Here is a 14,398-nt window from a genome sequence, read left to right on the forward strand (position 1 = left end):
GGGCACCGGCAGGTGATATCTATCTATACAGTTACATTGTGTGCCAGACTACCTTGTACCATTCAATGGGGAGGGGTGCCTGTGAGTGGGTGGGCCTGTGAGTGGGTGAGCCGTGTGAGGGCCTGTGGAATACTGTTGGGGTCTCACGTACCGCTTTGAAGTCACGGTGCAGCTTGCTGTATTGCCACATGTTGGTGAGGAGACTGGAGGCCGCGCGAGAGGACTTCTCATTGTCAGGGCTGAGGAGGGAAGACACATTACTGCGGAGCGAGGGCTACACTTACTTCCTCCCTCTCTCATGCATCTTTCCCCATAACCCCTCTTCTCCTCCCCTTGATGGCCAGCCCAGTGAAATACACAGTCGCCTATTCCTCTCCTCACCTGTCTCTCCTCTTCTTGATGAACATCAGCTTGCTCAGCCCGTTGAAGTACACAATGTCTCTGGCTGCGAGAGGTCCGGCCACGGTCAGGTTATTAAGCACAGCAATGATATTCACCAAGACCTCCGATGGGGGGCACTTGTCCCCACCCTCGCCCGGGAGCTTCTCCAGGAGGTGGCTCACCAGCTTGGTGGCTGAATGGGAGAGTGTGATAGATGGTGAGGGACAGTGGGAGGGAGCACGAGAGAGAGATAGTATAAGAATTTCAGCAATGGAGAGAGCCCAATAGTGCATGAGAGAAAGAGAGAGCCCGAGGTTGAAAGCGTAAGCGCAACAGCGCTTCTGAGACAGCTCGAAAGATCGAAAGTTTGAGAACTTGAGAGAGAGAACACTAGAAAGCCAGAGAGCGCAGGCAGACTGTCTCGTATGGGGAGAGAGCGCTGCTCACTTACACATCTCGTCCTTGTTCTTGGCATGTCGGGATAGGTTGCGGATGAGGCCGGTCAAAGAGCGCAAGTGGGCGGGATCTGCTGTCCGTAGACGGTCCAGAACTGGGTTTAGAATCCGCTCCTGCTCCAGCGCCACCTGACTCAGAACCCCGGCCCACTGTGGAGGCAACAACACCATGTATATAGGTATATATTTAAACGTTACGTATCTTTCTCCGAGCACTTCCATGGCATTACATGATGGGGTTTATGCCCCACCTTCTGCGTGGTACGTAGGACCATCGTTTAGCATTTAAAAAGGCTTCTCGCACCCGAGATCCCCAGTCATACATTTAGCAAAGCTGCAAAGACTTTCTTCCAACTCGATTGCATCGTAGAGCACAAATACCGCTTTCCATAAATAACTCTTCAGGATGGGAAAAAACGGTGTACAGTCTTAAATAAACGGTAAGAAATGTATACATTTCACTATTGTCCCCCGTGATGGGGATGTACAAAAGCAGTCCAAATTAAGAATGGGAAGGGTCTGGAATGATGGCTTGCCAAACCTTTCTTCCAAACCTAGCCTCCCCAGAGGCCAATACATCTAATCTATAATGTCTAATGTACGTATTCTGTGTGAAGACTATGTATCAGCCTTACATGTGTCTGTCTTCTGATGAGGCGAGGGCCTCATTGGCCCTTCAAATAGCTATGGCCCTAGTAGAATGGGCCTTAATCAAGATAATCGAGAATAACTTGAAAAGAACGGAGGTACAGGTCGCATAACTATTTTAATCATGGTGAACCCTAAAATAAGGTGCTTTACAAGATAAGGTCTGCAACTCCCCAAGTCTTTTGGCTGAAGTAATAGCTGTTAAGGAATACGGCTTGGAGGATAAGTAATTTACAGTATCTGAAAGCTGAAGTAATGGTCCAAAAGGAGAGGAACATAATGCCTCCAAAACCATGTTTAAGTCTCGAGCAGGCATTAGAGACCGAAGTCTGAGTTTCTTGACTGCTTTGAGGAAACGAAAACAGTCCTTGTCATTAGCTAAAGAGATATTAAAGAAAACCCCTAAGGCGGTAAGTTGGACATTGAGAGAATTAAGGCTTTCTAGCGCTGAGCATAGTCGGGACTACTCTGTTCAACAATATCTTGTTCTTTAAATACCAATCTCTCAATCTCCATGCCGTTTCTCCTGTTGCTATAAAGTCTATTGCCGGATTCCCCCAACTGGTGATCACTTGATTGAACACCTCTGGCTTCAGAGACCACCTCCTTGGGCGGATCTTGTGACGACTTAAAAAATAAGCAGAGATATTTGATTTCCCGGATATATGTAGCGCACTGATGTGAGGAACACAATGTTATGCCTAAAACAGATTCTCTGAAACTCCAACGTCTGTGACCTCCTTCTGCCTCCCCATTTGTTCAGATTCGTCTGAAGCGACTTGGAGAGCCATTCCTTGAAGAAGGAGAGGGGAGAAGTGGATTATTGCCCTGCAAATTTCTCCGATCTTCAGGAAATTTAATCAGGAACAGGCTCTACCGCAGACCAATTTCCCCGGGAAAAGGTGCTTCCTAGCAAGGCAGCCCAACTATTTGAGCTGGTATCGGTAAAGAATGTGTGCCAAGTTCTGATCACTAGGGCTCTGCCTTTGATGAGATTCGAAAGGCTTTCCCACCATCTCAAATGCTTTCCCGAGAGGAAAGATAGACGAGTCTTGCTGGGCATGGTTTTATGGATCAATGTCCCAACTCCTTAAAATATTGGTATGGAATTGTGCTCATGGCACGGCTATGGGCGAGGTGAAGAGACCTAACAACCTTGTGCACTGGCCTGCTGAAACAGGATGGCTCTAATGCAGTTCTGGAAATTGAGGGCCTCTTCCTGAGGTAAGAAAAAAAAACTTTGTCCATTCTGATATTTAACTGAATTCCCAGAAATCGTACGTTCATTGAATGGGATAGCGAGTTCTTGTCCAGATTTATGAGCCATCCAAAAACGTGAGAGTTCTTGCAGAATTATCTTCACATGAGCTTTTGCTTCTGGGAGAGGCCCTGATTAGAATATCATCCAGATAAGGAAGAATGAAGATGCCCAGCTTCCCGCGCTGGGCTAGGACAACCACTAGAACCTTGGTGACTGTTCTTGGAGCTGTGGAAGTGTGACGAACTGAAAATATGTTTTCTTCACACAATTTTAAAGTACTTTTGATGGGACGCTCTTAAAAGGGATATGCGTACTGTAAATCAAGGCTAGGACATTTACGGGTTGAAGAGTAGGGAGTATAGACCTTAGGGATTCCATCTTGAAGGAGCTGACCCTTAAAACGTGGTTGACAAAGTTAAAATCTAGCATGAGACGGAAGCCATCTGGCCTTGGGGACCATAAAAAGATTTGAATAAATTCCTTTCTTGTTCCAGGGGAACCATCTGAATAACCCCTTGCTGGCACATATTGTGAACACCTATCAAGGCTAGCTGTTTCACCTGCCGTTTGGGAAATGTTGCTATAAGAAAAATGGTTCTTTTGAGGAACCTTGTTGAATTCTAAGGCATAGCTGTTTTTGACTATCTTTAATACCCATGCCTCCGTCGTGAAATAGGTGCACTGAACCATGAAGATTGATCGTGTTCCCCCTATTGGAGAAGGCTTCACGGATGGGACATGATGATTTCCAGAAAGTGGGGTTCATAGGAAAGGATCGGCTGATCCCGCGTTTCTTCTTTCCCCAATCTGGAATGATTGTACAGACAGCGAACTACGCTTGAGGTATGTTCCTTCATGTCTGGAGTCCCAAAAATAATATCTGTCCGGATAAGGACTCAATATTTTTTCCACCTCTTGTCTTGAGGCAAGAAATGTCCTCTTCCACCTGAAGCTTTTGCTATTATGGCATCCAAGGTCTCCCCGAACAATGTATCCCCTGAAAATGGGAGAGAAAGTAGCCTCCGTTTAGAAACGGCATCAGCAGCCCAGATCTTCTGCTTAGTACTGAAGCCCTCTCCGTAAGCTTGATGGCATCGAATGAGGCATTGCACATATAATGCACTGCTTCTTTTACAGGGATACAAGCCTTCCGGATTCTTTGTCTCTATCTGGGCAATCCATAATTCCATGGATACGAAGGAGCTTACAAGCGGTTCCAATAGAGGAATACTGTTTTGAGTACACACACACTGCTTTTCTATTCATGGGATTCTGGACGAACCCATCCCCAAGGGAAATAGTCACCTTGTAATTCTGGCCACGACGGAATTCACTTTGGGAGAACTATGCCAATGTTTGGGATACCGATCAGAGAAGGGATACGGTACATCTTTTAAAAACGCTCTGCTATTGAAAACCTCTTGTCCGGTTGTAACCACTCATTACCAATGATATCCTTGACCCCTCTGTGTACAGAAAATTCCTTACGGTCTTTGGAGGGTGAAAAGAAAACCCACACGATCCAGTGTTAAGATCTTGCTTGACATCTTCAAAATGTCCAAAGCCTCTCTCATACCATTGAGTAGTGTATCTACAATTTCCACTTTAACATTTTCTGGTATTTCCACGGCTTCTTCCCCATACGAAGGCTCGTGCCAATCAGAGTAAAAGGTATTTTGAATATCAGAATCCACGGAAGGCGACATTGATCTCTTAGAAGCTGTGGTATTAGCTTCCAATCTGGCAACCTCAAAAGTCTCCGAGACGGAGGATTTGAATCAAGAGAAACTCATTAATTTGGGTTGGGGCTTTCTCCCCCGAAATTGCCTTAATGCAGACAGGGCAAAACTTTTTAGTAATCTTGTTCCACATAAGGCATATATAGCAATACAGTGCCTAGATTTGGTTGCAGCTTTCCTTGGTTTAGCAGCCACCTGCTCAGGTGGTTCCGATTCCAGCCTAAGCTCAGGAGAAGTATAAGGCTGAGTCCCCAGTGTAATCTGCGGCGAGCGCTGCAGGAACAAGATCCGCCCCCCTACAGTGCCGGGCCCAGTAGCTGCCTGCAAGCGCATGTACAGAACGCGATGCGCCACCACATTTTTGCACAGACAAAAATCTTGTCTCTGCTAGTGGCGACGGAGCGCTGACCACATCACGGCGGCGGTTCAGCCATTGAGGGCGAACCAGCCGTGTGAGGTCATGGACGCCCCCCCCCCCCCCGCCACGTCCGCCCCATCACGATCATGTCTTTCCCCCTGCAGCTCAGCCACAGACCGCAGCTTTCCCACATGCCCGCGCTGCCAGGTGCGCGTGCAGCAGCTGATACCGGGGCCGTAGCCTCAGGAGCTGACATCACAGAGATTCAGGAAACAGTAACAAGGAGCAACTGAATATCTAACCTACAACCAAAAGGAAACTAATATACAGTACCTCTATCCTTTCACATGCTCCTCCTAGGAGCAGCAAACCTGCCTGCAGGGACCCGTTTGGTGGTTGCTTCTGGTGCAGCGACCACACCTCCGGTTGAACCGGAAGTGGACCCGCCCATGTCGCGCGGCCCAAGGACCGGCTGAGAACCGGCTCTGGAGGCTCAGTCCAGGTGAACCGGCCGGTTTGAGCATGCGCGGAGGGACCAGGCTGTCCAGGGATATATCCGACCCCGGCCAGAGGATTTTGCCGGTATACGCGCCTCATCGGAGGGACCAGATCGCGGAGGCTTCGTCAGAGCTCAAGCAGAAGAATCAGCCGGGTTTGGGAATCTGCGGAGAGACCAGGCTGTCCAGACGATTCGGACCTCGACCCGTGGATGTTTGCAGTATACGTGGGACCAGACCACGGAGGGACCAGACCACGGAAGAAGCATCAGACCAGAGGATGTTGCCGGTATACGCGGAGTAACCAGATAGTCGGGCCTCCCCACGCCCCCTTCCCCCGCCCTGCTGCAGGGGCCCGGTAAGTTTCCGATATCTTCTTGTCTCTCCCTGTCTGAAAGAAACGTCTATGCACTCGGGTAGGAAACACACGACTGGGGACCGCAGGCGGGGGCCCGGGTGTAATACCCGGCGGTGCTGCTTACCCTGCGGTCCCCGGCGGTGATGTTCTGCAGAGCGCCCGCCGCTGCCTCCGTGGTGTGCCGGTTCAGCTCGCACTGCTGGAGCAGCTTGCTGTAGAACGCGATGATCTGCGGGTGCCACAGCAACTCCATCCCCTTGGGGTCCCGCGACATCTCCGCGAAGGTGGTAAGGTCTGTGCTCTGCTTCTGCAGGGAGATGGAGAGGGGGGGGGCGCTCTTAGGCCGCGTGATACAGAGGGGGGCGCTCTTATGCTGCGTGATACAGAGGAGGGGGCGCTCTTATGCTGAGTGATACAGAGGGGGGGCGCTCTTATGTTGCGTGATACAGGGGGGGGGCGCTCTTATGTTGCGTGATACAGAGGGGGGGGCGCTCTTATGCTGAGTGATACAGAGGGGGGGGTGCTCTTATGCTGCGTGATACAGAGGGGGGGGCGCTCTTATGCTGCGTGATACAGAGGGGGGGGGCGCTCTTATGCTGAGTGATACAGAGGAGGGGGGCGCTCTAAGGCCGCGTGATACAGAGGGGGGGGCGCTCTTATGCTGCGTGATACAGAGGAGGGGGGCGGTCTTATGCTGCGTGATACAGAGGAGGGGGGCGGTCTTATGCTGCGTGATACAGAGGAGGGGGGCGCTCTTATGCTGCGTGATACAGAGGAGGGGGGCGGTCTTATGCTGCGTGATACAGAGGAGGGGGGCGGTCTTATGCTGCGTGATACAGAGGAGGGGGGCGCTCTTATGCTGCGTGATACAGAGGAGGGGGGCGCTCTTATGCTGCGTGATACAGAGGAGGAGGGGGGCGCTCTTATGCTGCGTGATACAGAGGGGGGGGGCGCTCTTATGCTGAGTGATACAGAGGGGGGGGCGCTCTAAGGCCGCGTGATACAGAGGAGGGGGGCGCTCTTATGCTGCGTGATACAGAGGAGGGGGGCGCTCTTATGCTGCGTGATACAGAGGAGGGGGGCGCTCTTATGCTGCGTGATACAGAGGAGGGGGGCGCTCTTATGCTGCGTGATACAGAGGAGGGGGACGCTCTTATGCTGAGTGATACAGAGGGGGGGGTGCTCTTATGCTGCGTGATACAGAGGGGGGGGCGCTCTTATGCTGTGTGATACAGAGGGGGGGGGCGCTCTTATGCTGAGTGATACAGAGGAGGGGGGCGCTCTAAGGCCGCGTGATACAGAGGAGGGGGGCGCTCTAAGGCCGCGTGATACAGAGGAGGGGGGCGCTCTTATGCTGCGTGATACAGAGGAGGGGGGCGGTCTTATGCTGCGTGATACAGAGGAGGGGGGCGCTCTTATGCTGAGTGATACAGAGGAGGGGGGCGCTCTTATGCTGCGTGATACAGAGGGGGGGGCGCTCTTATGCTGAGTGATACAGAGGGGGGGGCGCTCTTATGCTGCGTGATACAGAGGAGGGGGGCGCTCTTATGCTGAGTGATACAGAGGAGGGGGGCGCTCTTATGCTGCGTGATACAGAGGGGGGGGGGGGGCGCTCTTATGCTGCGTGATACAGAGGAGGGGGGCGCTCTTATGCTGAGTGATACAGAGGAGGGGGGCGCTCTTATGCTGCGTGATACAGAGGGGGGGGGGCGCTCTTATGCTGCGTGATACAGAGGAGGGGGGCGCTCTTATGCTGAGTGATACAGAGGGGGGGGGCGCTCTTATGCTGCGTGATACAGAGGGGGGGGCGCTCTTATGCTGCGTGATACAGAGGGGGGGGCGCTCTTATGCTGAGTGATACAGAGGAGGGGGCGCTCTTATGCTGAGTGATACAGAGGAGGGGGGCGCTCTTATGCTGCGTGATACAGAGGAGGGGGCGCTCTTATGCTGAGTGATACAGAGGGGGGGGCGCTCTTATGCTGCGTGATACAGAGGAGGAGGGGGGCTCTTATGCTGCGTGATACAGAGGAGGGGGCGCTCTTATGCTGAGTGATACAGAGGAGGGGGGCGCTCTTATGCTGAGTGATACAGAGGAGGGGGCGCTCTTATGCTGAGTGATACAGAGGGGGGGGCGCTCTTATGCTGAGTGATACAGAGGAGGGGGCGCTCTTATGCTGCGTGATACAGAGGGGGGGGGCGCTCTTATGCTGCGTGATACAGAGGAGGGGGGCGCTCTTATGCTGAGTGATACAGAGGAGGGGGGCGCTCTTATGCTGAGTGATACAGAGGAGGGGGGCGCTCTTATGCTGAGTGATACAGAGGAGGGGGGCGCTCTTATGCTGAGTGATACAGAGGAGGGGGGCGCTCTTATGCTGCGTGATACAGAGGAGGGGGGGCGCTCTTATGCTGAGTGATACAGAGGGGGGGGCGCTCTTATGCTGAGTGATACAGAGGAGGGGGCGCTCTTATGCTGAGTGATACAGAGGAGGGGGGCGCTCTTATGCTGCGTGATACAGAGGGGGGGGGCGCTCTTATGCTGCGTGATACAGAGGAGGGGGGCGCTCTTATGCTGAGTGATACAGAGGAGGGGGGGCGCTCTTATGCTGCGTGATACAGAGGGGGGGGCGCTCTTATGCTGAGTGATACAGAGGGGGGGCGCTCTTATGCGGAGTGATACAGAGGAGGGGGCGCTCTTATGCTGAGTGATACAGAGGGGGGGGCGCTCTTATGCTGAGTGATACAGAGAAGGGGGGCGCTCTTATGCGGAGTGATACAGAGGAGGGGGCGCTCTTATGCTGCGTGATACAGAGGGGGGGGCGCTCTTATGCTGCGTGATACAGAGGAGGGGGGCGCTCTTATGCTGCGTGATACAGAGGAGGGGGGCGCTCTTATGCTTAGTGATACAGAGGGGGGGGCGCTCTTATGCTGAGTGATACAGAGGAGGGGGGCGCTCTTATGCTGAGTGATACAGAGGGGGGGGCGCTCTTATGCTGAGTGATACAGAGGAGGGGGGCGCTCTTATGCTGAGTGATAAAGAGGGGGGGGGCGCTCTTATGCTGAGTGATACAGAGGAGGGGGGCGCTCTTATGCTGAGTGATACAGAGGGGGGGGGGCGCTCTTATGCTGAGTGATACAGAGGGGGGGCGCTCTTATGCTGCGTGATACAGAGGAGGGGGGCGCTCTTATGCTGAGTGATACAGAGGGGGGGGGGCGCTCTTATGCTGAGTGATACAGAGAAGGGGGGCGCTCTTATGCTGAGTGATACAGAGGGGGGGGCGCTCTTATGCTGCGTGATACAGAGGAGGGGGGCGCTCTTATGCTGCGTGATACAGAGGGGGGGGGGGGCGCTCTTATGCTGAGTGATACAGAGAAGGGGGCGCTCTTATGCTGAGTGATACAGAGGGGGGGCGCTCTTATGCTGCGTGATACAGAGGAGGGGGGCGCTCTTATGCTGCGTGATACAGAGGGGGGGGGGGCGCTCTTATGCTGAGTGATACAGAGGAGGGGGGCGCTCTTATGCTGCGTGATACAGAGGAGGGGGGCGCTCTTATGCTGCGTGATACAGAGGGGGGGGGCGCTCTTATGCTGCGTGATACAGAGGAGGGGGGCGCTCTTATGCTGCGTGATACAGAGGAGGGGGCGCTCTTATGCTGAGTGATACAGAGGAGGGGGGCGCTCTTATGCTTAGTGATACAGAGGGGGGGGCGCTCTTATGCTTAGTGATACAGAGGGGGGGGGCGCTCTTATGCTTAGTGATACAGAGGGGGGGGGCGCTCTTATGCTTAGTGATACAGAGGGGGGGGCGCTCTTATGCTGAGTGATACAGAGGAGGGGGGCGCTCTTATGCTGAGTGATACAGAGGGGGGGGCGCTCTTATGCTGAGTGATACAGAGGAGGGGGGCGCTCTTATGCTGAGTGATAAAGAGGGGGGGGGCGCTCTTATGCTGAGTGATACAGAGGAGGGGGGCGCTCTTATGCTGAGTGATACAGAGGGGGGGGGGCGCTCTTATGCTGAGTGATACAGAGGGGGGGGCGCTCTTATGCTGCGTGATACAGAGGAGGGGGGCGCTCTTATGCTGAGTGATACAGAGGGGGGGGCGCTCTTATGCTGAGTGATACAGAGGGGGGGGCGCTCTTATGCTGCGTGATACAGAGGAGGGGGGCGCTCTTAGGCCGCGTGATACAGAGGAGGGGGACGCTCTTATGCTGCGTGATACAGAGGGGGGGGCGCTCTTATGCTGCGTGATACAGAGGAGGGGACGCTCTTATGCTGCGTGATACAGAGGAGGGGGGCGCTCTTATGCTGAGTGATACAGAGGGGGGGGCGCTCTTATGCTGCGTGATACAGAGGAGGGGGGCGCTCTTATGCTGAGTGATACAGAGGAGGGGGCGCTCTTATGCTGAGTGATACAGAGGAGGGGGGCGCTCTTATGCTGAGTGATACAGAGGGGGGGGCGCTCTTATGCTGCGTGATACAGAGGAGGGGGGCGCTCTTATGCTGAGTGATACAGAGGGGGGGGGCGCTCTTATGCTGCGTGATACAGAGGGGGGGGCGCTCTTATGCTGCGTGATACAGAGGGGGGGGGCGCTCTTATGCTGCGTGATACAGAGGGGGGGGCGCTCTTATGCTGCGTGATACAGAGGGGGGGGGGCGCTCTTATGCTGCGTGATACAGAGGGGGGGGGCGCTCTTATGCTGCGTGATACAGAGGGGGGGCGCTCTTATGCTGCGTGATACAGAGGGGGGGGCGCTCTTATGCTGCGTGATACAGAGGGGGGGGGCGCTCTTATGCTGCGTGATACAGAGGGGGGGGGCGCTCTTATGCTGCGTGATACAGAGGAGGGGGGCGCTCTTATGCTGCGTGATACAGAGGAGGGGGACGCTCTTATGCTGCGTGATACAGAGGGGGGGGCGCTCTTATGCTGCGTGATACAGAGGAGGGGGGCGCTCTTATGCTGCGTGATACAGAGGAGGGGGCGCTCTTATGCTGCGTGATACAGAGGAGGGGGCGCTCTTATGCTGCGTGATACAGAGGAGGGGGGCGCTCTTATGCTGAGTGATACAGAGGAGGGGGCGCTCTTATGCTGAGTGATACAGAGGGGGGGGCGCTCTTATGCTGAGTGATACAGAGGGGGGGGGGCGCTCTTATGCTGAGTGATACAGAGGGGGGGGCGCTCTTATGCTGCGTGATACAGAGGAGGGGGGCGCTCTTATGCTGAGTGATACAGAGGGGGGGGCGCTCTTATGCTGAGTGATACAGAGGGGGGGGCGCTCTTATGCTGCGTGATACAGAGGAGGGGGGCGCTCTTAGGCCGCGTGATACAGAGGAGGGGGACGCTCTTATGCTGCGTGATACAGAGGGGGGGGGCGCTCTTATGCTGCGTGATACAGAGGAGGGGACGCTCTTATGCTGCGTGATACAGAGGAGGGGGGCGCTCTTATGCTGAGTGATACAGAGGGGGGGGCGCTCTTATGCTGCGTGATACAGAGGAGGGGGGCGCTCTTATGCTGAGTGATACAGAGGAGGGGGCGCTCTTATGCTGAGTGATACAGAGGAGGGGGGCGCTCTTATGCTGAGTGATACAGAGGGGGGGGCGCTCTTATGCTGCGTGATACAGAGGAGGGGGGCGCTCTTATGCTGAGTGATACAGAGGGGGGGGCGCTCTTATGCTGCGTGATACAGAGGGGGGGGCGCTCTTATGCTGCGTGATACAGAGGGGGGGGGCGCTCTTATGCTGCGTGATACAGAGGGGGGGGGCGCTCTTATGCTGCGTGATACAGAGGGGGGGGGCGCTCTTATGCTGCGTGATACAGAGGGGGGGGGCGCTCTTATGCTGCGTGATACAGAGGGGGGGCGCTCTTATGCTGCGTGATACAGAGGGGGGGGCGCTCTTATGCTGCGTGATACAGAGGGGGGGGGCGCTCTTATGCTGCGTGATACAGAGGGGGGGGGCGCTCTTATGCTGCGTGATACAGAGGAGGGGGGCGCTCTTATGCTGCGTGATACAGAGGAGGGGGACGCTCTTATGCTGCGTGATACAGAGGGGGGGGCGCTCTTATGCTGCGTGATACAGAGGAGGGGGGCGCTCTTATGCTGCGTGATACAGAGGAGGGGGCGCTCTTATGCTGCGTGATACAGAGGAGGGGGCGCTCTTATGCTGCGTGATACAGAGGAGGGGGGCGCTCTTATGCTGAGTGATACAGAGGAGGGGGCGCTCTTATGCTGAGTGATACAGAGGGGGGGGCGCTCTTATGCTGCGTGATACAGAGGAGGGGGCGCTCTTATGCTGAGTGATACAGAGGAGTGGGGCGCTCTTATGCTGCGTGATACAGAGGAGGGGGGCGCTCTTATGCTGAGTGATACAGAGGGGGGGGCGCTCTTATGCTGCGTGATACAGAGGGGGGGGCGCTCTTATGCTGCGTGATACAGAGGAGGGGGGCGCTCTTATGCTGCGTGATACAGAGGAGGGGGGCGCTCTTATGCTGCGTGATACAGAGGAGGGGGGTGCTCTTATGCTGCGTGATACAGAGGAGGGGGGCGCTCTTATGCTGCGTGATACAGAGGAGGGGGGCGCTCTTATGCTGCGTGATACAGAGGAGGGGGGCGCTCTTATGCTGAGTGATACAGAGGGGGGGGACGCTCTTATGCTGCGTGATACAGAGGGGGGGGCGCTCTTATGCTGCGTGATACAGAGGAGGGGGCGCTCTTATGCTGAGTGATACAGAGGAGGGGGGCGCTCTTATGCTGAGTGATACAGAGGGGGGGGGGCGCTCTTATGCTGCGTGATACAGAGGAGGGGGGCGCTCTTATGCTGAGTGATACAGAGGGGGGGGCGCTCTTATGCTGCGTGAAACAGGAGGGGGACGCTCTTATGCTGCGTGATACAGAGGGGGGGGCGCTCTTATGCTGAGTGATACAGAGGAGGGGGGCGCTCTTATGCGGAGTGATACAGAGGAGGGGGGCGCTCTTATGCTGAGTGATACAGAGGGGGGGGCGCTCTTATGCTGAGTGATACAGAGGAGGGGGGCGCTCTTATGCTGCGTGATACAGAGGGGGGGCGCTCTTATGCTGCGTGATACAGAGGAGGGGGGCGCTCTTATGCTGCGTGATACAGAGGAGGGGGGCGCTCTTATGCTGCGTGATACAGAGGAGGGGGGGGCTCTTATGCTGAGTGATACAGAGGAGGGGGCGCTCTTATGCTGAGTGATACAGAGGGGGGGGGTGCTCTTATGCTGCGTGATACAGAGGAGGGGGGCGCTCTTATGCTGAGTGATACAGAGGGGGGGGGGCGCTCTTATGCTGCGTGATACAGAGGGGGGGCGCTCTTATGCTGCGTGATACAGAGGAGGGGGGCGCTCTTATGCTGAGTGATACAGAGGAGGGGGTGCTCTTATGCTGCGTGATACAGAGGAGGGGGGCGCTCTTATGCTGAGTGATACAGAGGGGGGGGGCGCTCTTATGCTGCGTGATACAGAGGGGGGGCGCTCTTATGCTGCGTGATACAGAGGAGGGGGGCGCTCTTATGCTGAGTGATACAGAGGAGGGGGCGCTCTTATGCTGCGTGATACAAAGGAGGGGGCGCTCTTATGCTGCGTGATACAGAGGGGGGGGGCTCTTATGCGGAGTGATACAGAGGGGGGGGGCTCTTATGCGGAGTGATACAGAGGAGGGGGGCGCTCTTATGCTGCGTGATACAGAGGGGGGGGGCTCTTATGCGGAGTGATACAGAGGGGGGGGCGCTCTTATGCTGCGTGATACAGAGGAGGGGGGCGCTCTTATGCTGAGTGATACAGAGGAGGGGGCGCTCTTATGCTGCGTGATACAGAGGGGGGGGGGGCGCTCTTATGCTGAGTGATACAGAGGAGGGGGGCGCTCTTATGCTGCGTGATACAGAGGAGGGGGGCGCTCTTATGCTGCGTGATACAGAGGGGGGGGCGCTCTTATGCTGCGTGATACAGAGGAGGGGGGCGCTCTTATGCTGCGTGATACAGAGGAGGGGGGCGCTCTTATGCTTAGTGATACAGAGGGGGGGGCGCTCTTATGCTGAGTGATACAGAGGGGGGGGCGCTCTTATGCTGAGTGATACAGAGGAGGGGGGCGCTCTTATGCTGAGTGATAAAGAGGGGGGGGGCGCTCTTATGCTGAGTGATACAGAGGAGGGGGGCGCTCTTATGCTGAGTGATACAGAGGGGGGGGCGCTCTTATGCTGAGTGATACAGAGGAGGGGGCGCTCTTATGCTGAGTGATACAGAGGAGGGGGCGCTCTTATGCTGAGTGATACAGAGGAGGGGGAGGCGCTCTTATGCTGAGTGATACAGAGGAGGGGGGCGCTCTTATGCTGAGTGATACAGAGGGGGGGGCGCTCTTATGCTGCGTGATACAGAGGAGGGGGGCGCTCTTATGCTGCGTGATACAGAGGAGGGGGGCGCTCTTATGCTGCGTGATACAGAGGGGGGGGGCGCTCTTATGCTGCGTGATACAGAGGAGGGGGGCGCTCTTATGCTGCGTGATACAGAGGAGGGGGCGCTCTTATGCTGAGTGATACAGAGGAGGGGGGCGCTCTTATGCTTAGTGATACAGAGGGGGGGGCGCTCTTATGCTTAGTGATACAGAGGGGGGGGGCGCTCTTATGCTTAGTGATACAGAGGGGGGGGGCGCTCTTATGCTTAGTGATACAGAGGGGGGGGCGCTCTTATGCTG

General features: G+C 55.5%; 1 protein-coding gene across 3 annotated transcripts in view; it reads right to left on the bottom strand.

The window, feature by feature from the left end:
* Positions 1–14,398, bottom strand: part of PKP3 (plakophilin 3) — a 57,491-nt gene that overhangs the window by 1,070 nt on the left and 42,023 nt on the right. For all 3 annotated transcript variants that reach the window (XM_075566922.1, XM_075566921.1, XM_075566923.1), the window contains 4 exons: positions 5,822–6,004; positions 833–986; positions 382–574; positions 152–239 (listed from right to left, as the gene is read on the bottom strand). In XM_075566922.1, coding sequence (XP_075423037.1) covers positions 152–239; positions 382–574; positions 833–986; positions 5,822–6,004 — 618 coding nt within the window. The remainder of the gene's footprint in view (positions 1–151; positions 240–381; positions 575–832; positions 987–5,821; positions 6,005–14,398) is intronic.

Source organism: Ascaphus truei, chromosome 12 (genome assembly GCF_040206685.1).
Source record: "Ascaphus truei isolate aAscTru1 chromosome 12, aAscTru1.hap1, whole genome shotgun sequence".
In the NCBI taxonomy this organism is placed as follows: Eukaryota; Metazoa; Chordata; class Amphibia; order Anura; family Ascaphidae; genus Ascaphus; species Ascaphus truei.